At 43.5% G+C, this 20,895-nt stretch overlaps 1 protein-coding gene across 1 annotated transcript in view; it reads left to right on the top strand.

The window, feature by feature from the left end:
* The window catches only part of alpk3a (alpha-kinase 3a), a 77,256-nt gene that overhangs the window by 11,035 nt on the left and 45,326 nt on the right, over positions 1-20,895 (top strand). Inside the window, exons 3-5 of the mRNA XM_078532229.1 lie at positions 2,291-2,412; positions 7,495-7,612; positions 14,480-16,127. Coding sequence (XP_078388355.1) covers positions 2,291-2,412; positions 7,495-7,612; positions 14,480-16,127 — 1,888 coding nt within the window. The remainder of the gene's footprint in view (positions 1-2,290; positions 2,413-7,494; positions 7,613-14,479; positions 16,128-20,895) is intronic.

Raw genomic sequence — 20,895 nt, forward strand, 5'->3', positions numbered from 1 at the left:
AGTTTCTGGTATCTGTGGAATGGTAGCTTAGTTGGAATCAGGACCTCTGGAAATGAAAGCTCAGAAAATATTCAGGCAGATATTAAAGTTCTATTTGTGCCAACATTTTTCAGAAAAAAAAATACATTGACTAAGACTTAACTGAAGAAGACATTTAAAAGATGCATTGCTGTTATAATAGGGACTGTACTCCTTAAAACAAAGCACTTTGCAACACATGAACATGTACTAATCTTTCCAGCAAACATTTTTGGTTTTCCATTTTTGCTGTCTCAGATTTAAAATGCTTAAGCTCAGGTTTAAATTTATGCCCGCACTCCTGCCAATCTCTATAACCTTGTCCAGTGCTACATCCCCCTCCTCAAATTTGTGCCTCGAACTTTGGCTTCTTGTTTAACACCAACCCACACTCCCCGCTTGCCCAACAGTTGGCTGCCATGGCATCGAGGCACTTGGGCGAATGCACTCCCTGAAGTCCGTTGTCACAGCACCTCGGTTTCGCCCTTTAAGACTCTCCCTCATATCCTCTGCTGCACATTCCCAGGCAGCTTGCCACCAAAGCGGATTACATTTCAGGACAGCGTATCAAAAGGTAGATCCTGCGGGCGAGAGGGAGCGAGATGAATTGGGAAGGGGAAGGTGGCAGTGGACTTCAGCATACTGCTGTGGAGCCGGTGTTTGGCATGGCTAGACATCCCGACTCCCTATATATTCAGGTCAACATGTTTTTTAAAAAAGCTGTCTTGCCAGTAGCAGCCTGGCTAGGCCACTCGCAGATGGAGTAATCCCGAACATAGCGCAGACAGTGATCAGGGCAGCCCAGTTTAATGAAGGGTTCTGAAACAGGCATTAAGCCCTCTGTATGCTCGTGGAAAGGGGCCAATCCCTGACTCAGGTGCAGGGTCTGTGGTCTATACTCCAACCTTTGTTAGTATGGCACACCTCTAGCAGGGAAACGTATCCTCCTCGCCATATTAGAAACCCGCATAACAGGTTGCAACATCACCAGGCTTCTAGATCAATGGGTTTGTGACATTACTCTACTCATTCGGTGGGATTTCCCGGTCCTGCCAGCATCATCGGGGGTGGGACGGGAAAATTTAGACAGTGGCCAAAAATCAGTTGGGCGGGATTTTCTGGTTTCACCTGCGACTTTTGCCACCGCTGGCTGGACAGTAAAATCCCGGCTTTTGCATTAACAAAGGTCATGTTAGCTTGATTAAGGTAAATGGGGCAATGCCTTTTATAAAAGCAGACTCAGGAAGGTTACAGCATGAAGGTGTGGATTATTTTATCATTGTCAGCAGTAGCTCAGTGGGTACTGCTGTTACCTCTGAATTGTAAGATTTTAAGTTCAAGTCTCACTCCAGGGCCTGAGCACATAAATCAAGGCTGACACTCCACTGCAGTAATGAGGGAATGCTGCACTCTTGGAAGTGCTGTCGTTTGGATGAGCCGTTAGACTGAGGCACCATCTGCCCCCTCAAGTGGGAGTCACTGGTAGGACAGTATTTGTTACCCACCCCTAATTGCCCTTGAGAAGGTGGCGGTGAGCCGCCTTCCTGAACCGCTGCAGTCCATGTGATGTAGGTACACCCACGGTGCTGTTAGGAAGGGAGTTCTAGGATTTTGACCCAACAACAGTGAAGGAACGGAGATACATTTCCAAATCAGGATAGCGCATGACTTGGAGGGGAACTTGCACGTGGTGGTGTTCCCATTCCTCTGCTGCCCTTGTCCACCTGGGTCTCAGGTTTGGCAGATGCTGTTGAAGAAGTCTTGGTGAGTTGCTGCAGTGCATCTTGTAGATGGTATAGACTGCTGCCACTGTGCACTGATGATGGAGGGAGTGAACATTTAAGGTGGTGGATGGGGTGCCAATCAAACGGGCTGCTTTGTCCTGGATGGTGCCGAGCTTCTGGAACCTATCAATGGTGGGAACTGTAGAACTCTTGTTATGATTTTTACTGACAAAGGAAATGTTTTTATGATTCAATTGAAACCTCACCTTAGCAGGATCGACCTTGCATATATAGATCAATGTAAAAACAGTGGCAAAATGATGCATTTTTATTCGTGAATTCTGTGTTGCTGAAAAAAGAGACATGCTGTCCAAGATTTTCATCTTGCATTCATCAGGACAGATGCAAGAATGCCAAATTTCAAAGGGAACAACAATTTATACTGCATGAAAAAATTCTGTATTGGATTTTAACTGTACATAGGGTTAAAATTGGGTTTTACCCTGAAATTTGTAAAGAATGTCTTGAGCATTATCTTTTCTTTGTAGGCAAACGTTTTGTAACATCATTGCTCAGATAACCGAAGAGACCCAGCCAGGTTTTGAAACCACACTTAAATCCTATGCAATATCTGAGAATACCGATGTCAAGTTTACCTGCATTGTGACAGGTAATTATATGGGAACTCAGTTATTTTCTTCAATGTGGGCATGTGGTGTGACTGTTGAATGGTTTTATGTGTCAAGTTTATTTTTATGACTAAAACATTATTCATGTAGCTTGTGTAATGTTGGACACACAGTTAGGAGCAACAAGCTTGATGCTAGTTTTGAGAGCAAGGCCCACCAAGACAAATTCCAAACTTGAATCTTCAGAGGGCACCAGCCTGCAGTATCCAGTAAGGGGACTCTAGTTTGAACCCCAGTTTTGAGCGTGCAAAATGGCTAGAATCTCACATTGCTAATCAGGAGATCAAGCTCGAGTTAGTCTCTACAGTTTCGGAGGTAGACCGGTGGAGCATTTGCCTTGTGCTTATAACATAGCACTTCAGGGAACTCCCAAGTAACAGGCCTGAACTCAAATACCAATCTCTAACATTGCCCGAGAGCTCAATTTGGCTTTGGCTATTCTACATTTCACTGACATTGGATGGTAAATACCTCAAATTGCAGCAAATTTAGGACACCGTAAAATTACATATTCCCAAGACATGGCAATACCCTATAACATAAGGAGAGAGCAGTCCAAAAGAGGCCCTGGGAATATATTGATACATGTGTTTAGGATGGGACTGCACAAACCATCAGGAGTTCACCATTATATAGTCCCCATTGTAAGGCATAAGTGTATGACTGGATGAGGGGGTGGGGAATCATTTTTAGATAGTTCATAACCAGGAATTCTATGGAAATGCTTGATGATGAGAAAGTTGACAAAAGGCTACATCAGTTCATACTTTGTTTCCTGTATTGTAGCCATTACTAAAAGATGTGATGGACCACTGTACAAAGAGTTTGGTCAGTAGCTGGTTAGAAAATGCCCTCTTACAACTGGGGTGATAGTGGTGTAGTGATAATGTCACTGGGCTAGAGATCCAGGCTAAATGCTCTGGGGCATAGGTTCTAATCCCACTGTGGCAACTGATGGAACTTAAATTGAATTAATAAATCTGGAATTGAAAGCTAGTCTCAAGTAATGGTGCCATGAAACTATTATTGATTGTTGCAAAAACCCATCTGGTTCACTAATGTCCTTTAGGGAAGGAAATCCACCATCCTTACCTGGTCTGGCCTACATGTGACTCCAGACCCACAGCAATTAACTGTCCTCAGACCCACAGCAATTTACTGCCCTCTAAAATGATCTTGCAAGCCACTCATTTGTACCAAACTGTTACAGAAAAGTTGAAACAGGCAGACCAAAGTGGTCCAAGAAAAGAAGGTGACTCACCACAGAATCACACAGTGCAGAAGAGGCCCTTCGGTCCATCGAGTCTGCACCGACACATGAGAAACACCTGACCTACCTACCTAATCCCATTTACCAGCACTTGGCCCATAGCCTTGAATGTCATGACGTGCCAAGTGCTCATCCAGGTACTTTTTAAAGGATGTGAGGCAGCCCGCCTCCACCACCCTCCTCTATGGACACACACGCCAAGTTCCCTTTGTTCCTCAGAACTTCCTAGTGTCATGCCATTTATTGAATACTTCCTTGTAAAATTACTCCTTCCAAAGTGTATCACCTCACACTTTTCAGGGTTAAATTCCATCTGCCACTTATCTGCCCATTTGACCATCCTGTCCATAACTCCCTGTAGCCCAAGACACTCATCCTCACTGTTAACCACCCGGCCAATCTTTGTGTCATTCGCAAACTTACTAATCCTACCCCCCCACATTGTCATCTATGTCGTTTATATAAATGATAAATAACAGGGGACCCAGCACTGATCCCTGTGGTACGCCACTGGACACGGGCTTCCAGTCACTAAAGCAGCCTTCTGTCATCACCCTCTGTCTCCTACAACTAAGCCAATTTTGAATCCACCTTATCAAATTACCCTGTATCCCATGTGCATTTGCCTTCTTTATAAGTCTCCCATGTGGGACCTTGTCAAAGGCTTTGCTGAAATCCATATAAACTACATCAACTGCACTACCCTCATCTACACACCTGGTCACCTCCTCAAAAAATTCAATCAAATTTGTTAGGCATGACCTGCCTCTGACAAAGCTATGCTGACTATCCCTGAACAAAACTTGCCTCTCCAAGTGGAGATAGATTCTCTCCTTCAGAATTTTCTCTCATAGTTTCCCTACCACTGACGTGAAACTCATTGGCCTGTAGTTCCCTGGCTTATCTCTACAACCCTTCTTAAATAGCGGAACCACATTAGCTGTTCTCCAGTCCTCTGGCATCTCCCCCATGGCCAGAGAGGAATTAAAATTGGGTCAGAGCCCCTGTGATCTCCTCCCTTGCCTTCCTCAGCAGTCTGGGACACAAATCATCCAGACCTGGAGATTTGTCCACTTTTAAGCCTGCCAACTCCCATAATACACCCATATAATGTAATCACGTAAAATGTGTTTTGTTCTTTTTTAAATTCTACTCCCATTTATATTTGGCTATTTTTATTAAGGAGACAGAAGTCCATTCCAGTTAGAAATTTGGAATAAAACAAATCAGTTAACCTCAAAGCTACTGCCACAGTTTATTTCCATGTCAGTGGCTATACAATTGTGCAATACACAGGCTAAACTCTGCCTGTCCATTCTCGCTGTACGAAACTCGCTGAAGAAAATTGTAATAAGAAAGAACTTTCATTTATATAGCGCCTTACACTACACTAAGACATCCCAAAGCACTTGATAGCCAATGAAACACTTTTAGCTGTGTAGTTGCTGCGACGGTGTAAGGAAACAGCAGCCAATTTGCGCACAGCAAGCTCCCATAGACAGTGGTGAATGACTGGATTATCCTTTTTAGTGATTTTGTCCCTGCCAAATGTTGGATGAAGAAGGATTTCTATAGTGCCTTTTACAACCTCAGGACGTACCAAAGCGCTTTACAGCCAATTAAGTACTTTTGAAGGATAGTCAGTCTTCTGTTGGGATATTGGCTAGGACACTTGGTAGAACTCTCCTGCTCTTCTTTGAAATAGTGCCATGGGATCTCTTACATGCTCGTGAGAGGACTGGCAGGGTTTAACGTCGCATCTAAAAGATACTTCCAACAGCGCTGCCTACATTATGTCCTTCATCTCTGATGTGAATCTACAACCCTGTAACTTATAGAGACAAGAAAGCTGCCACTGACCGGACACCTAAGAATCATAGGATCAATGTATGGGTTAAGAATGCAATGGGTTTATTCAGTGATAAATCTCAGTATGTTATCTTGCAAAGTACAATGGGAGCTCTTAAGTAGATGACTGACGAAATGGCAATTTATTGCAACAATTTAATGATGACCTGCTGTACTGTTTGTTTCTGGAATGTTGCTGTTTCAAACTGGGATTGGACTTGTTTCAAGTGGAGCAAATGATCAGCTCTGGAATGTTCACAAAAATGGACTGTATCTATTAATCCCAGATGTCTACGAGCAATATTTGAGACCGAGAAATTAGTAAGAGCAAAAATGCAGCTCTGACAAACAGCTGAACCTGTTTTTGAGACTCTGTTATGTCCCCAGTCTCAGTTTACAGTTTTGTACAATGGTAAAAATGGTATTTACGTATCGGCTCCATTTTATTTTTGTAACACACCATATGACCTGCATGCACAGGGAAGAAACCTGCAGAGACATGTGAGCTGATGCAAGCTGTTGTAAGATCACATGAATGTTTCCCACACTGAAGGCTTCTGGTGCTGTCCTCCTGTCATAGCTGTCAGACTTCTGTCAGAAGCCCCCAGTTACAGAACCTTTCAGCAATGTGCACGTCAGAGAAAAGAACTTGTCAGTGTGATAAACCAGACCCCGTGAAGTCAAACGCAACATGCTGCAGGAAAATTCATTCCTGTCTGACCATTTCATATTTTTCATTCGTCTCAGTGTTGTGCAATCACACAGCACTGAAGGAGGCTATTCAGCCCACGGTACTAGCGTCAGCTCTTTGAAAGAACTATCCAATGCATCGCTCTCTCCTGCTCTCTCTCTATAACCCTGTCCATGCAGAGGACACTCAGGATAACTCTCATGTCGCCGCTGCCAGTTCTTTTTTTTACTTAAAACCAGACTGATTGGGGAAGTGTGTGAAGAGTACATCCAATCCACCGATTAATGATTTATATTACCCACCCCCCCACCCTCCCCAGTGGGTTTACATCTGGCAGTCCACTCATGTTCTAGTGCTCTGTAGGGCAGCGTTTCCTGTTCACTGAGCTATCAAATCGACTGTGCAATGAGTACAGGAAAATCAGATTTGGCAGTGTGCTCACCATCTTGGAGCCACTGATGTTCCGCCCAATGAAATTAACAAATGAAAAATCAGGCCGGCTCCCTCCCTGATAGGGCTTGTCCTGTTGGATTTTCCTGTGTTTACTGTATTAGTAAGGGTTTCCCTTTAATACTTGTCCCTAGTGACTGTGAAATGATCAAGAAGGATTGACTAACCTTTGGTCGACATCAATAATAAGTGTCAACCATGGCTCAGTGATTAACACTCCTGCCTTTTAGTCAGAATATGCTGGGTTCAAGCCCCCTCCAAAGACTTGAGCACATAAATCAGGCTGACAATCCAGTGCAGGACTGAGGGAGTGCCACACTGTCATGTTCCATCTTTTGATGAGGTAGTAAACCGAAGCCCCGTCTGCTCTGTCAGGAGGATGTAGAAGATCCCATAGCCCTATTTCAATGAAGAATGTCCAAGTTCTCCCAGCATCCTGGCCACTGCCTGGCCTTCAACCGACTCCTTTAAAAAGACAGAGATAATCTGGTTATTATTCTGTTGTTGTTTGTAAAGATCTTGTTGTGCATAATTAAGATGCTGCATTTTCTACATTACAACAATTGAGTACATTTCAAAAACCCTTCTTTGGCTTTAAAGCTCTTTGGGGCATCCCGAGGTTGTGAAGGGCTTGAATGAAATTCTTCTTTCCAATATAAGACAGATAGTGGATGAGAACGCACGGTCCTATGTATTTTTGTGCATGTTTATTTTTTCCACTATGTTGTCACCCAGGCTGGGACACAATATGTCTGGGAATATTTATATGGCACAGTGACTGACTTGAATGTATTCTATTGTTAGGTCACCCAGCACCAGAGATCACATGGTACAAAGATGACAAGGAGATGGACCGATACTGCGGCCTACCCAAATATCAAATTTTCCGCTACGGAAAGAAGCACTCACTCCACCTGTACAAGTAAGTGGCGGAGGGGCAGTGGAGATGGTGGCATAGTGGTAATGTCACTGGACTAGCAATCCAGAGACCCTGCTCTTGTAGAGCACACGGCATCTGGCGGAATTTGAATCCAAATTAATAAAATCTGGAATTGAAAGTTAGGTCAGGGTTTTCTGGCCCTGTCGTGGCGGGACCCATCGCAGCCCAGCCAGCCCAGTGTGATTGGATGATCCTGGTGATGGGTGGGGCCAGAAAATTCTGCCCCTAGTGTCAGCAATTGTGATAACTATTGTCGTAAAAATCCATCTGGTTCACTAATGTCCCTTTAGGGAAGGAAATCTGCCACTCTTACCTTGTGTGGCCTACATGTGACTCCAGACCCACAGCCATGTGGTTGATTCTGTCCCCTGAAATGGCCTAGCAAGCCACTCAGTTCAAGGGCAATTAGGGACGTGCAATAAAATGTTTGCCTTACATCCCATGTAGGAATAAATTTTAAAAATCCCTGAAATGGAAAAGAAGGTAAGGAGACTATATAGAATGTACAGTGCAGAAACAGGCTATTTTGCCCCACTGGTGCTCATGCTCCACATGAGGCTTCCCCTGCCTTAATCAACCCTGTGAACACACCCTTTTATTCCTTTCCTTCCCCCCACCTCATGTACTTGCCCATCTGCCTTTAAATTCTAAGCTTTCTATTCACCTTGTGGTAGTAAGTTTCACATTCTCACCATGCACCGGAGAAGAAGTTAAAGGATTTCCCTATAAAATTTATTAGCGACGACCTTGCATTTATGGCCTGCGGACCTTTGCTCTGCCATGTTTTTGCCACTTGGTGTAGGGTGCAGTACTGTGGGCCCATGCACCTCTCTCCAGCCATCAGCGATGCTACTTTAGTTGGTCAGTAGGTGGAGGAGAAAGTGACATCTTGTTTGCTCTTTTCCATCAGTCACGATGGGCCAGATTTCTTCTTAGTGCATTATTCTCACTCCAATATTTGCTAACTTCACATGGGGGATGTGCATTATTGCACTAGTGTGCTGTACTTCTCTGCTACCCAAAGAGGACCTTGAAATCTACTCAATAGATTGTTTTTAGAGGCTACAGTGCCACCTATGGTGTATGTAAGAGTATTGTTTCAGCCCTAAACTCATTGATTGCAATATATCAATGAATTGTATCTTGAGTGCATCATCACCATGCTGGTCGGGAGGTGTCAGCTGTGGCTCAGTTCATAGCACCCTTGCCTTTGAATCAGAGGGTTGTGGGTTCATGTCCCACTCCTGGAAACCAAGAACTGTGATTGTACTTGAAAAGAGTTGCAATCTGTGACTGTTGATAACTCGAAAGAGTATCACCATGCTGGTGTTTGTGCTCCTGTAAGTGAACGATGCCTGTAAAAGGAGATGGAATTGTTTAATGTAGAGTAAATGCCAGCCTGCATCACCCCAAACACCTCTGAATCAGATACAGCGTGGGTGGTTACCTTAGTTTAATTGGTGATTTATCCTTTAGTCTGCCCCACTGAGTTATATCATGGATTAAGTCCCTCTGGACTTACCATTTCCAACTAGCCAGTCCACTGGGTAGGTAGGACACTTTGTCCTATGTTTCTTGTGACCACCCTTCCCTAAACTCCAGAAGTCAAGGCTGAAATAATCGCTAAACAGATATCAACATTAGATTATACAGAACCATTCCAATAACTGGATACATCTCTCACTCCTGCAAGCAGTGTGAATGTCTTCAAAAAATATATGCTGCATTCAAAGTTTTGAAAAATCAATAGGAAAATGTTTGTAACCAAAGCTTCCTCTACCAAGCGCACTCACACAGTCCCAGATTAGATACAGCATTGACTAGACAGAGTGATGCTCTTCCTACTCTGCGCTGTGAGGCAGTCTAGGTGAAATCTCAAACCTCTGCTTCTCTGCCCATCAGGCATTCCACAGTGAGGTTGATTGACAGCTACAACTCCTGACAGTACCCAGCACACATTCCTGAATCATGTACAGTACATGAGCAGAACACTGCAAAGCTCCCTCAGCATCACTGTGATACTGCCTCACATTTTGCTGCACTCATCCTTTTTAACCTTTCACTGGTACAAACATTAATTTGTTTTGAAGAAACTACAATCAAGGAGGCAGTGAATCCCACACCATGGCAGTCTTCCTTTTTTATTTGATCAATATTCAATCCAAGCAAGCTAACAGTGAGTGAACGGATTTCAGTGGGAGAGTAGTAACATTAAGGAAAGCCTTATTAAAATTTAATGTAAAATGCATTTAGCCTGTGTCTGCTCCGATCAAATTATACTGTACGTAGTGGAGAAAGCTAAGAGTAGATTTAATAGAGTTGTTTAAAAAGAAGAGGAATTTGGATAGAATAATTAAGAGAAACCACCCTCAATGGGTGTACAAAATTATGAGGGGAATAGATAGAGCGGACAGGATAAAATTGTTTCCCTTGGTGGAGAATTCTAGAACCAGGGGACATAGATTCAAGATAAGTGGCAGAAGGTGTAGGGGGGACATGAGGAAGAACTTTTTAACGCAGAGGGTAGTGGGTGTCTGGAATTCGCTGCCCAAGTTGGTGGTGGAGGCAGAAACCCTAAACTCTTCTAAAAAGTACCTGGATCTGCACCTTAAGTGCTGTAAGCTGCAGGGCTATGGGCCGGGTGCAGGAAGGTGGGATTAGAAAGGGCACCTGGGTGTCCTCAGGCTGGCATGGACAAGATGGACTGAATGGCCTCCTTCTGTGCTGTAATTTTTCTATGGTTCTGTGGCTGAAGAGTTGATAATCAGAAGGCACAGATTTAAGGTGACCGGTAAAAGAAGCAGAGGCGAAATGAGAAAAAATTTCTATCTGCATTGAGTAGTTAGGATTTGGAATGCATTGCCCGATAGGGTGGTGGATACAGATTCAATACTAACTCTTAAAAGGGAATTGGATAAATACCTGATGGAGAAAATATTGCAGGAACATGGGGATAAGAGTTGGAGAGTGGGGCTAACTGGATTGTTCTTCGAAAGAGCTGGTTCAGACTCGATGGGCCAAATAGTCTCCTTCTCTGATGTACTGTTCTGTGGTTCTATGATTGTCCAATTTCCTGACGATCAATAGTAAGTGATCACTGTGTATCTGAAGTAATGAATTCTCCATAACTAATGATACATGTGTCAGACCCTGACAGCAGGATGCGGTTAGTCATTCTAAACATTATGAAAAGTAATACATGGTAGTGTTATGATCCCTGTGGGGGAACCATAAACCAAAACTACCCAATTTACTGAATGACTCCCAAATGAAGACACTACCAACAAGATTCCACGTTTTGTAGCTTTTGCTTTAACACAAATCAGAACCAATGCAAATTTAACATGAATTAACAGGCAAATGATGCTTCAATAAAAAGATAAATCTCACTTTAAATAGTCGATACAACAAAGATATGTCTTACACAAGCACAATCGCTGGCATCAGTCCGCACAGACATGTGGCACCACGTGCAATTCCAAAGTTCTTTAACTTGGTATGTGCTATGTAGGATCTCTCACTTTCCCTCTCAACCAATTTGGCCCTCGAGTCATGTTCACTGGCAGCCATATTCCACCCGGGGGCCCTGGAGACGTTCATCACCTGAGCAGCGTCCTCCTCCAGAACCCCCTTAGCAAGTCTTGATGGCATAGATTTCCCTAGACTTCTTTAGCTGGTCCCTTTAATAAACCCTGTTAAATGATCTGGTCAGCTCAGGCACAATTTAGCAGCAGTAATTCACAATCCCCACTCTAACCCTATCTTCTGCTTTCTGTGCTGTTTAAGCTTATTGCATACACGCGCACACACACCCCGCCCTGTGCTTCCGATGATCGGCTCCCCTCCACCGGGCCACAAGTGTGTGGTCTCTCCTGCTTCCAGGTTACTGGTTGCCAGGTCACATGGACCAGTATTTCTTAGTATTCAAGAAAATAACAATCGATCCTTTTACAATTGATGCAAACCCTTAAAGGTCCTTTTCAAACATTCTTAAAAACAATTTCAGATTCCCTAGACATTTTAAAGAAATTACAAATTTTCTTTACTGTACTACTACCAGGTTAAAGGTCATTACAGTAGGGTGTGACTTTCAGACAGTAATCTAAAAACCAGGATTCAGATGGTGCTAAAAATCCATTTAAACTTTGTGGTCATGGATTATGATCTGATTTCAGTCCTTCACCCTAGGTTACATTATAGCCTGTAACTTACTCCCTGTATGCATTACTGTATGTGGAATCATAAAGTCATAGAATTATAGAATGGTTATAGCACAGAAAGAGGCCATTCAGCCCCTTCTGTCTTTGCTGGCTCTCTGCAAATGCAACCCTGCTAATCCCAGTTAGAATAAACTCTTTCGAGTTATCAACAGTCACAGATTGCAACTCTTTCGAGTACAATCACAGTTCTTGGTTTCCGGGAGTGGGACGTGAACCTACAACCCTCTGATTCAAAGGCGAGGGGCTATGAACTGAGCCACAGCTGACACCTCCCTCAGTTAGAATAATCAAAGCCCCATTAGAATAGTTGATAATTGTGTATATTTAATTACCATCCAAATTTCTCAATTATGTACAGCCTTGTAATCCAACTATCTATTACTTGGTAATTATATAAACTACCTAGTTACCTTGATTAGATTATAGGTTATTAATTCATCTCAGGAATCTATTATATAACCTTATGATCATTTTGAGGGATTAGTTGATTTGTAGTTTAAAGTTGGAGTAGCCAAAAGGTTGCAATTGAGGGGAAATTCTTTCATTTTCAGTCTCCTTGTTTAATCAATTTGTAATCAAGCACATCCTCAATTTAATCTTATTGTATGGCCATGGTCATAGGAATTTACAGCACAGAATCAGGCCATTTGGCCCAAGAGGTATATGTTTCTGTTCTACACAAGTTTCCCCCACCTTATTGTTAAATGGATCCAGATGGTGAAGTGCAATGATAGGTTTATTCACAAGATGCAACCTTACAGATCTCTGCCTCCTAACTATTATCCCAGCACCCCAGCTGGCTCCCTTTATATGTGATCCCAGTCCTTAAACAATGCCCATCACCTGTATATCTTTAAAAACATAATCAACAAACAATTAACACTTGATCTCAACCTATCAACATGTCCTTCTGCTGCTTTCTCCCTTATGAATTTGCCTAACTTCTGCTTGAACGCATTTATGCCAATTTTATACTGCCTAATTCTACAGTTCCTGTCTCAGGAGAGCTATCTTTGCACATCCTTCACTTTTTGTTGGGTGCTCCTCTCATTAAGATACACAGAGATCCATTGAATAACATGGGGATCTGTTCCTTCTATGTATTTTAATGAAATGCTCCGATAACCTGATGGCAAGTTTCTGGACTCACATTTTTGTGCTATATCACGGTATTGGTTCCCTCAACATTCTGTTGTCTGCAGAATAATAGGAACTTCATAGAGAAGCTGTTTTGAAATAAAAAAAGTTAGAAATAAAAGATATGGAAGTAAATATAAATTCTTGCATTGTTCCAGGTTAGTAAAATGTTTGAAAATTGATTTTTGCCAAACTTTATTCTTTCAAAAATCAGAATTTACCTGTTCCTTGCAGATTCTGAGAAGCGTTTGCGTCTTACTGTAATGTCATCATCTGAGTTAGATGGTGATATGTCACGATTATGTCACTCATTATAGAGTGTTTACAGCACAGACACAGGCCATTTCTCCCAACAGGTCCATTCTGGTGGTTATGCTCCTTGCAAGCCTGCTCTCATCCTTCTCGTCTAACCCCATCAACGTATCCTTCTATTCCTTTCTCCCTCATCTTCTCATTTAGCTTTCCTTGAATGCATCTATGCTATTCAACTCAACCACTCCACATGGTAGCAAGTTCCACATTCAAATTGCTCTCTGGGTAAAGAATTTTCTCTTGAATTCCCTATTGGATTTATTAGTAATTACCCTAGAGAAAAGAGCTTCAGCCTGTTTAGTCTTACCTAATAGTTCTAATCCCTCTGTTTTAGTATCATTCTTGTAAATCTTTCTTGTACCTTCTCCAGTGTCTCTATATTATTTTTATAATATGGAGGCCAGAGCTCCAAGTGTGTTAGAATGAAAGTGAAAAAATGTTCTCTATGTCTGCTCTATCAAGCCCTTTCGTTATCTTATCGGCATCTATTAGATAACCCCTAAGTCTTACATTAGCTATGAAGGCAACAACCAAATGGCTTTCACCCAGATCTCATCCAGGTTCCCTGATTAAAGCTGTTTAGAGTATTATGTTCAGTTCTGGGCACTGTACCCTATGTAAGATTGACCACAGAGAAAGTGCAATACAAATTCATCAGAATGATACCAGGGCGAAAAGGGCACATTGCATAGACTAGGCTTGAATACCCTTGAATATGGAAGATTAGGGGTTGATCTAATTGAGGCGTTTAAGATGATTAGAGGACTAGATAGAAAGAAACTACTCCCTCTGTCAGGAGAGTCCAGAACAAGCACCTAACTTTAATGCTAGAGCTAGGCTGTACAGGGAAGCACTATATCAAATCTGGAACACTCTTCCCCAAAAGGCTGTTGAGGCTGTGGGGCTATTGAAAATTTCTGGGGTATTAATGAACAAACGCAGGTAGATGGAGTTAAGATACGTGATCTAATTGATTAGCAGAACAGGCTCAAGGGGCCGAATGGCTGTTCCTGTTCCTATGTTTCTTCACTGACCTATCTACCAGAGTGACCACCCCCACTTTATCTGATATTTCTCCACATCAATGCACATTTCAGTATCTCAGGGCACTGAGCATTTTCTTGACCAATTTCAGAGATTAGCGAAACTGCTTGTAACCAGGAAATGTTTATGCCAACAGGTGTACAGAAGACGATGCAGCCGTTTACCAAGCTTCCGCCAGGAACAATAAAGGGATTGTGTCCTGTTCTGGCACACTGGAGGTTGGCACCATGAATGAGTACAAGATTCATCAGCGATGGTTTGCTAGGCTCAAACAGAAAGCGGAGACCAAAAGGCGCGAATTGGAGGAGACATGGATTAGGGGAAAGGAGAACATGGCGCACACAGCCAACGCTCAACACCAAAATCTCCTGAGGACTGTGAGTCCAGAGAGGGTCCAGCGTAAACGCAAGTCACAGAGCGAGGCCAATGCAAACTTACCCGACTCTTTGACTGATAAAGATGATGTGGTCAAAGTGCGCATCCCTGATCCTGAGGCAGTGTCACACAAGAACATGGCGGGTATGCCAAGCACTGATACAATGAGCAAACCGACTGCATCAGCATCTGAGGTTCAAAATGGCTACTTGATGGGTTCCCAAGGGGCCCAACCTGTTGCGGTCAAAGATGGGAAACCACCAGTGAATAATTCACCGGAGGATCTGGTTGAAAATGGCATTTCTTTAATTGATTATCTCTACCAAACAACTGAGCTTGTTAGGTCACAACCCACAGGGAAGGAGTTTGCAGCAAGTAAGAAGAAGAGGAAGCTTTCGAAAGAAGAGAGTGAACTATCAGTGAGAAAAGCTGAGGAGAGTTCACAGGGTGATGAAAGTGTACTAAACGGTATCGATAGGAACAAGTACACTGGCACTTTATCACAGTGCCTCCCAGATACTTTGAGGGGAAACATGAAAGGTGGAGATCCTCAACCTGTTAAGTCTGGAGATTACATGAAGATTGATGAGCAGGCATCATCAATGATGTTAGGACGGAGGCAACACTCAGCAGTGCCTTCAAGTCCTAAAGGTGTATTCCCTGGGAAAGAAAAGGACCTGATGTCATTAGATTGCCAGTCACCCAAGGACACAGAACCTGAAGTGACTAAGTTCACAAATGACGCAAAGTCATCTGTTGATCAAGAGCCAGTGCATTCTAATCTCCAAACTCCTATCAAAGATACTTATTTCTCTATGAAAGATATGTTCTTTGAAACTGTTCAGGAACCTGAGAAGCATAGGCAGCTACACTTACCTCAAACCATGGAGACTAACGACCAGGCTAACTCCCAGGATCACGCTAACCAACAGGAGGCAAGTTCAGCTGAGAGCATTAATGTGACATACTTAATGGATGTGATACCGAGATGTGAGCCTAAACAAGGCAAGGCATCTGAGGATCTGCAAAATATGGGAACAAACATGCCCGAGATGGACATTGCAATGCCCTGTGTCCATTCAGAAATTCAAAATAAAGGTACATTTGACAATAACATAACCAGCAATATTCAACAGTCCTCTGAAGTAAGAGGGTCTAGCATCGAGTCTTTGGAGTGTGGTGTAAGTTCCACGGACGTGTCTGATAAAGCGGTTCAAGAGGATTTTAGTCCCCCTCTCTGTGCTTTGGATGTGATGCCACAACCTGCGCTCCAGCCCTTGATCGTGTTGGCAGACATTCAACCCGAAGATGAACCAAAGGCTTCACCTCCACCAGTGCAAGTGGACCTTGCAGAAGGGCTGAAACCAGCCTTGCCAACGCAGCAGTTGGCTCAGGAAGTTCTTTCTGAGGTAAGTGCCTTCTTTGGGATGACCTCATGTAAGATTGTGTTCTAGTTGGGCTAGAGGGTAATGCAAGAGGCACTTCAGGCCTAATTATAGAAGCATTAAGCATGCACTGTTTGACAGGAGTTGAATATGATGACATCTGTTCAGGCCGGTGCTTTTGATAGCAGTGATGGCTCACCTCCAGGATGGGAGGCAAAACCACATGCTCATCTATGTAGCCTACACATGATACCAGAACACATGTAAGAAAGCACAACTGCCAGGAAAATATCAGTTAATTAGAGATAAAGTAGACTGTATCTTTAACACTTTCTTTTGGAACCTATGCAAAAAGATATCGTTTGCGGAGTTGCAATGCAGCAAAAGGGTTTTAAATGGTTTCTCAGGTACTGAGAGAGAAATAAATAAATTAGCTGTGTTGTACTTTTTCTATTTTATAAAAGGAATCATGTTCCTGTAGCTGAAGGTACAGTGCAAGTTGTCGATAAAGAAAGGTGACAGCCCCTGTGTTCAGATGTCAGCATTTGAGAACATCAGAATGAGGTTCTTTCTCCTTTACTGATCTATTTAAAGGGTCCATTCAGCTCTTAAGAAAAGATGGAAAGATGAAGCAAAAACAAAAATACCTGGAAAAACTCAGCAGGCCTGACAGCATCTGTGGAGAGGAAAATAGTTAACGTTTTGAGTCCGTATGACTCTTCATAAGAACTAAGAAATATAGAAATGAGGTGGAATAAGCTGGTTGAAGGGGGGTGCGACAGGTAGAGCTGGATAGAGGGCCAGTGATAGGTGGAGGCAAAGAAGAGATTGCCAAAGATGTCGTAGACAAAAGGACAAAGGGGTGTTGACGGTAGTGATATTAGCTGAGGAATGTGCCAATGATGACATTAAGGGTAGAAAGCAGGATGAGCAAGTGACAGATAGCCCTAGTGGGGGTGGGGGGGAAGGGATCGAAATAGGCTAAAAGGTAAAGATAAAACAATGGATGGAAATACATTTAAAAATGGAAATAGGTGGGAAAAGAAAAATATATATATAAAAAATATATATATTTAAAAAATTATAAATTATTAGAAAAAGGGGGATCGGAAAGGGGGTGGGGATGGAGGAGTGAGTTCATGATCTAAAGTTGTTGAACTCAATATTAAGTCCGGAAGGCTGTAAAGTGCATAGTCGGAAGATGAGGTGCTGTTCCTCCAGTTTGCGTTGAGCTTCACTGGAACAATGCAGCAGGCCAAGGACGGACATGTGGGCATGAGAGCAGGGTGGGTGTTGAAATGGCAAGCGACAGGGAGGTCTGGGTCATGCTTGCGGACAGACCGAAGGTGTTCTGCAAAACGGTCACCCAGTCTGCGTTTGGTCTCTCCAATGTAGAGGAAACCGCATTGAGAGCAGCAAATGCAGTAGACTAAATTGAGGGAAGTGCAAGTGAAATGCTGCTTCACTTGAAAGACGTGTTTGGGCCCTTGGACAGTGAGGAGGGGAGAAGTAAAGGGGCAGGTGTTACACCTTCTGCGGTTGCATGGGAAGGTGCCGTGGGTGGGGTTTGAGGTGTAGGGGGTGATGGAGGAGTGGACCAGGGTGTCCTGGAGGGAACGATCCCTGCGGAATGCCGCTAGGGGGGGTGAAGGGAAGATGTGTTTGGTGGTAGCATCATGCTGGAGTTGGCGGAAATGGCGGAGGATGATCCTTTGAATGCGAAGGCTGGTGGGGTGATAAGTGAGGACAAGGGGGACCGTATCATGGTTCTGGAAGGGAGAGGAAGGCGTGAGGGCGGATGCGCGGGAGATGGGCCGGACACGGTTGAGGGCCCTGTCAAACACCGTGGGTGGAAAACCTCGGTTAAGGAAGACATGTCAGAGGACCTGTTTTTGAAAGTGGCATCATCAGAACAGAAAAACAAAACAGGAAAGATGAAGGTTGTTTCCATTTCACAGATGAAGACCCTACCCTGGAAGCAACTTAGCTTTAGTTGTTTAGTATTATAGAACTTGAGCCTTGCTGAAAAAAAACAAGTTGTTGAAGCTTTTCGTCTTGCACTCAGCAGGACAGAATTGCAAGAATACCAAATCTCATAGGGAACAACATTTTATACTACATGAGAAGAGGGTGCTGATTGTTTGGCAAGTAAACTCTAATTCGTAGAGGTGTTGCCATGGAGAATGTACCAAGGAACAGTTAACTGCCAAGCTTTTGTTTAAATTCAAACCAGGCAAGTCGACTCTGTTTGGTCAAGGCATTGCCATGGGGAATGAACCAGGGAATAGCTCTTACCCAAGCTTTTGATTAGTTGAAAAAGACACTATGCATTGACATGTTCTTTCTGTTTGCAAAGGATAGGGCTCTGAATATATGTAGCTTTAGTACGAGTAAGTGAGTCACACTGGGAGCCAAACTGATAATCTTAAATTATTTGCTAGTGTATTTCTTAACATAGTCGAGATTGTTCAGCAAGTGTTGTCCAATCATGAGTCACATCTAATGTTAAGACACCATGTTGTGAGTTTTGCAAGCACAGGCTGGTTGAGTACAATCAATACTTTGCCTGTTGTGAGCAGCTGAAGGGACGCACTGTTTAATTCGGTCCATCAGTCGGAGAACATGTCCACGTATTGCACCTTTTTCAACTGAACAACAGCTTGGGAGGCAGCCATTCCCTGTTTCATTCCCCATGGCAAAGCCTTCACCAACCAGTGTCGAGTTGCCGGTTTGAATTTAAATAAAAGCTTGGCAGTTAATTGTTCCCTGGTGCTTTTTCCGTGGCAATGCCTCTACCAATCAGCACCCTCTTCTCATGGAGTATAAATAGTTGTTCCCTTTGAAATTTGGTATTCTTATGTCTGTCCTGATGAGTGCAAAACAAAAAGCTTTGACAGCATGTCTCTTTTCTATCAGCAATATTCAGTTTAGCTTTCGTCTCCGTAACAGTGTCCCTCCACATGCTGCTAACCTAGTGGAGAAAGGGGCGCTCTTGGTCCAAGCATAGCACTTTGCAGTGAGAGCCAATCAGTCAACCTGAAGGAATTGAAACAGTGCTGTTTGCCAATGGGGATTGAACCAAGTAATGTTCCAAAGCATACATGTATGTGTAATGAAATTGCCCGCCACTTTACCCGAACATTTTATACCTGTTGATGATGATAGTGCAGAATGTTGCTCGAGCGTTGTTTTAATGCATTGAGCCTTGAGTAGCCTTTGTTTACAGATGGCGACTTCCATTGTATTTCTCACACTCTGTCAACATTGTAAGACAAATCCTGTTTTGAACAATAGGACATGCACTTCAGCTTTTATATTTATGGAAGTGAATACAAAAATTTGAACATTAATTTTCTGTTGTAAACCCAAGGGTGAAGTATGAAATCTGTCACGCTATAAGGGCATGGAGATTACCAGTCTGTGTGAGAACAGAGCCACTAAGAGTTCAGTTAACTGTGGAAGAAATATCAAGTCATTAGAACCTAGAGGTTTGATTGGGATAAAGTGCTTGGAGAATTGATGGATTTATTGGTTCTTCAGTGCTGTGTTGAGGGCATGCTGTATTGTCATTTTAATAATGTGTTGGAAGTCCCATCAACTGCTGTGCCGAATGTAGAATTTTCAGGGCTTGATTCAGAGGAGTCCAATATGCTGGACATAATTCTTACCCTTCATTATTCCCATTAAAAAAAAAGGTTCAATATGCCCATTGCTGTTTGTGACATCTTGCTGTGCGCAAATTAGCTGTCACTTTTACCTGAATAACAACAGTTCAAAAGTAGTTAATTGGCAGTGCTTTGAGTTGTTTTGAGGATGTTGAAGGTACTATATAAATCCAACTTCAATCTTTCTTTCTTGAGAGCAGCAGGTCAGGATTGAGGAGTGTAGTTTGGGGAAGGATGAATATTCTGGAGTTTCACATGACGACCACTGTAATTTAGGGATCTTTTAAACACACCTTCTTTGGAGAGATTGAACACGTGGGGTACATCCACAATAGGGTATTTGCACACAGTGTGTGAAGGACATGGTCTTAATGGGTGAACAGCTTTCTCTGTTCCATGCATTGTTATGTCCTTGTATATGGAGTTGACAAAATAATCAAAGGGTCCTTGACTGCTTGTATGTTTACTTCCCAACTTATTAACGATAACTTGCATTTATTTAGCAACTTCAACAGAGTAAACAACCCAAAGAGCTTTACCGATTCAAAATGAGACAAAAATTGACTCTGAGCCAGAGAAGGGGACATTAAGACAAAAGCTTGGTCAGAGACATAGGGCAGAGTCTTGTGGAGATGACGGGGGTATCTGGCCACCAGTTGCAGAGGCAATAAGACCCCTGGGTCAGCTCTTTGCAAGAAGGCCCCTGCATCAGTTGACAGGGCAGTATAGGGCCTGCAGCTGGGATCAAGGACCCCGGGGACGGAAGTCCTGCCCACCGAGAGCTGCCAGCCAATCAGAGGCTGACAGCTCTTCTGTACAGGGAGGCAGTGGCTGCTGCCAGTACTACACCCAGCCGAGGCCTAGGATCATCACTGGATCCCAGGCCACAGGTCATTGACGGCGTGGGGTGGGGGTCGCGGGCTGGGTGTCATGGGGGAGGGGTGAGGAAGGGGGATCAGCAGAAAGGGCAAGGGGGTGGCTTTCCCCAAACACCCAGTGACCCTTCCCTGTGCACCCCCACCATCCCACGCCCCCACTTCCCGATGCTGGGTCCCTTGCTCAGGAACTGAGTACACCTGCCCCCCCACCCTCCCCACCATCCCGTCCTGGGAGTCCGTAAGCAAACA

The sequence above is a fragment of the Cetorhinus maximus genome, chromosome 30 (assembly GCF_964194155.1).
Source record: "Cetorhinus maximus chromosome 30, sCetMax3.hap1.1, whole genome shotgun sequence".
Lineage (NCBI taxonomy): Eukaryota > Metazoa > Chordata > Chondrichthyes > Lamniformes > Cetorhinidae > Cetorhinus > Cetorhinus maximus.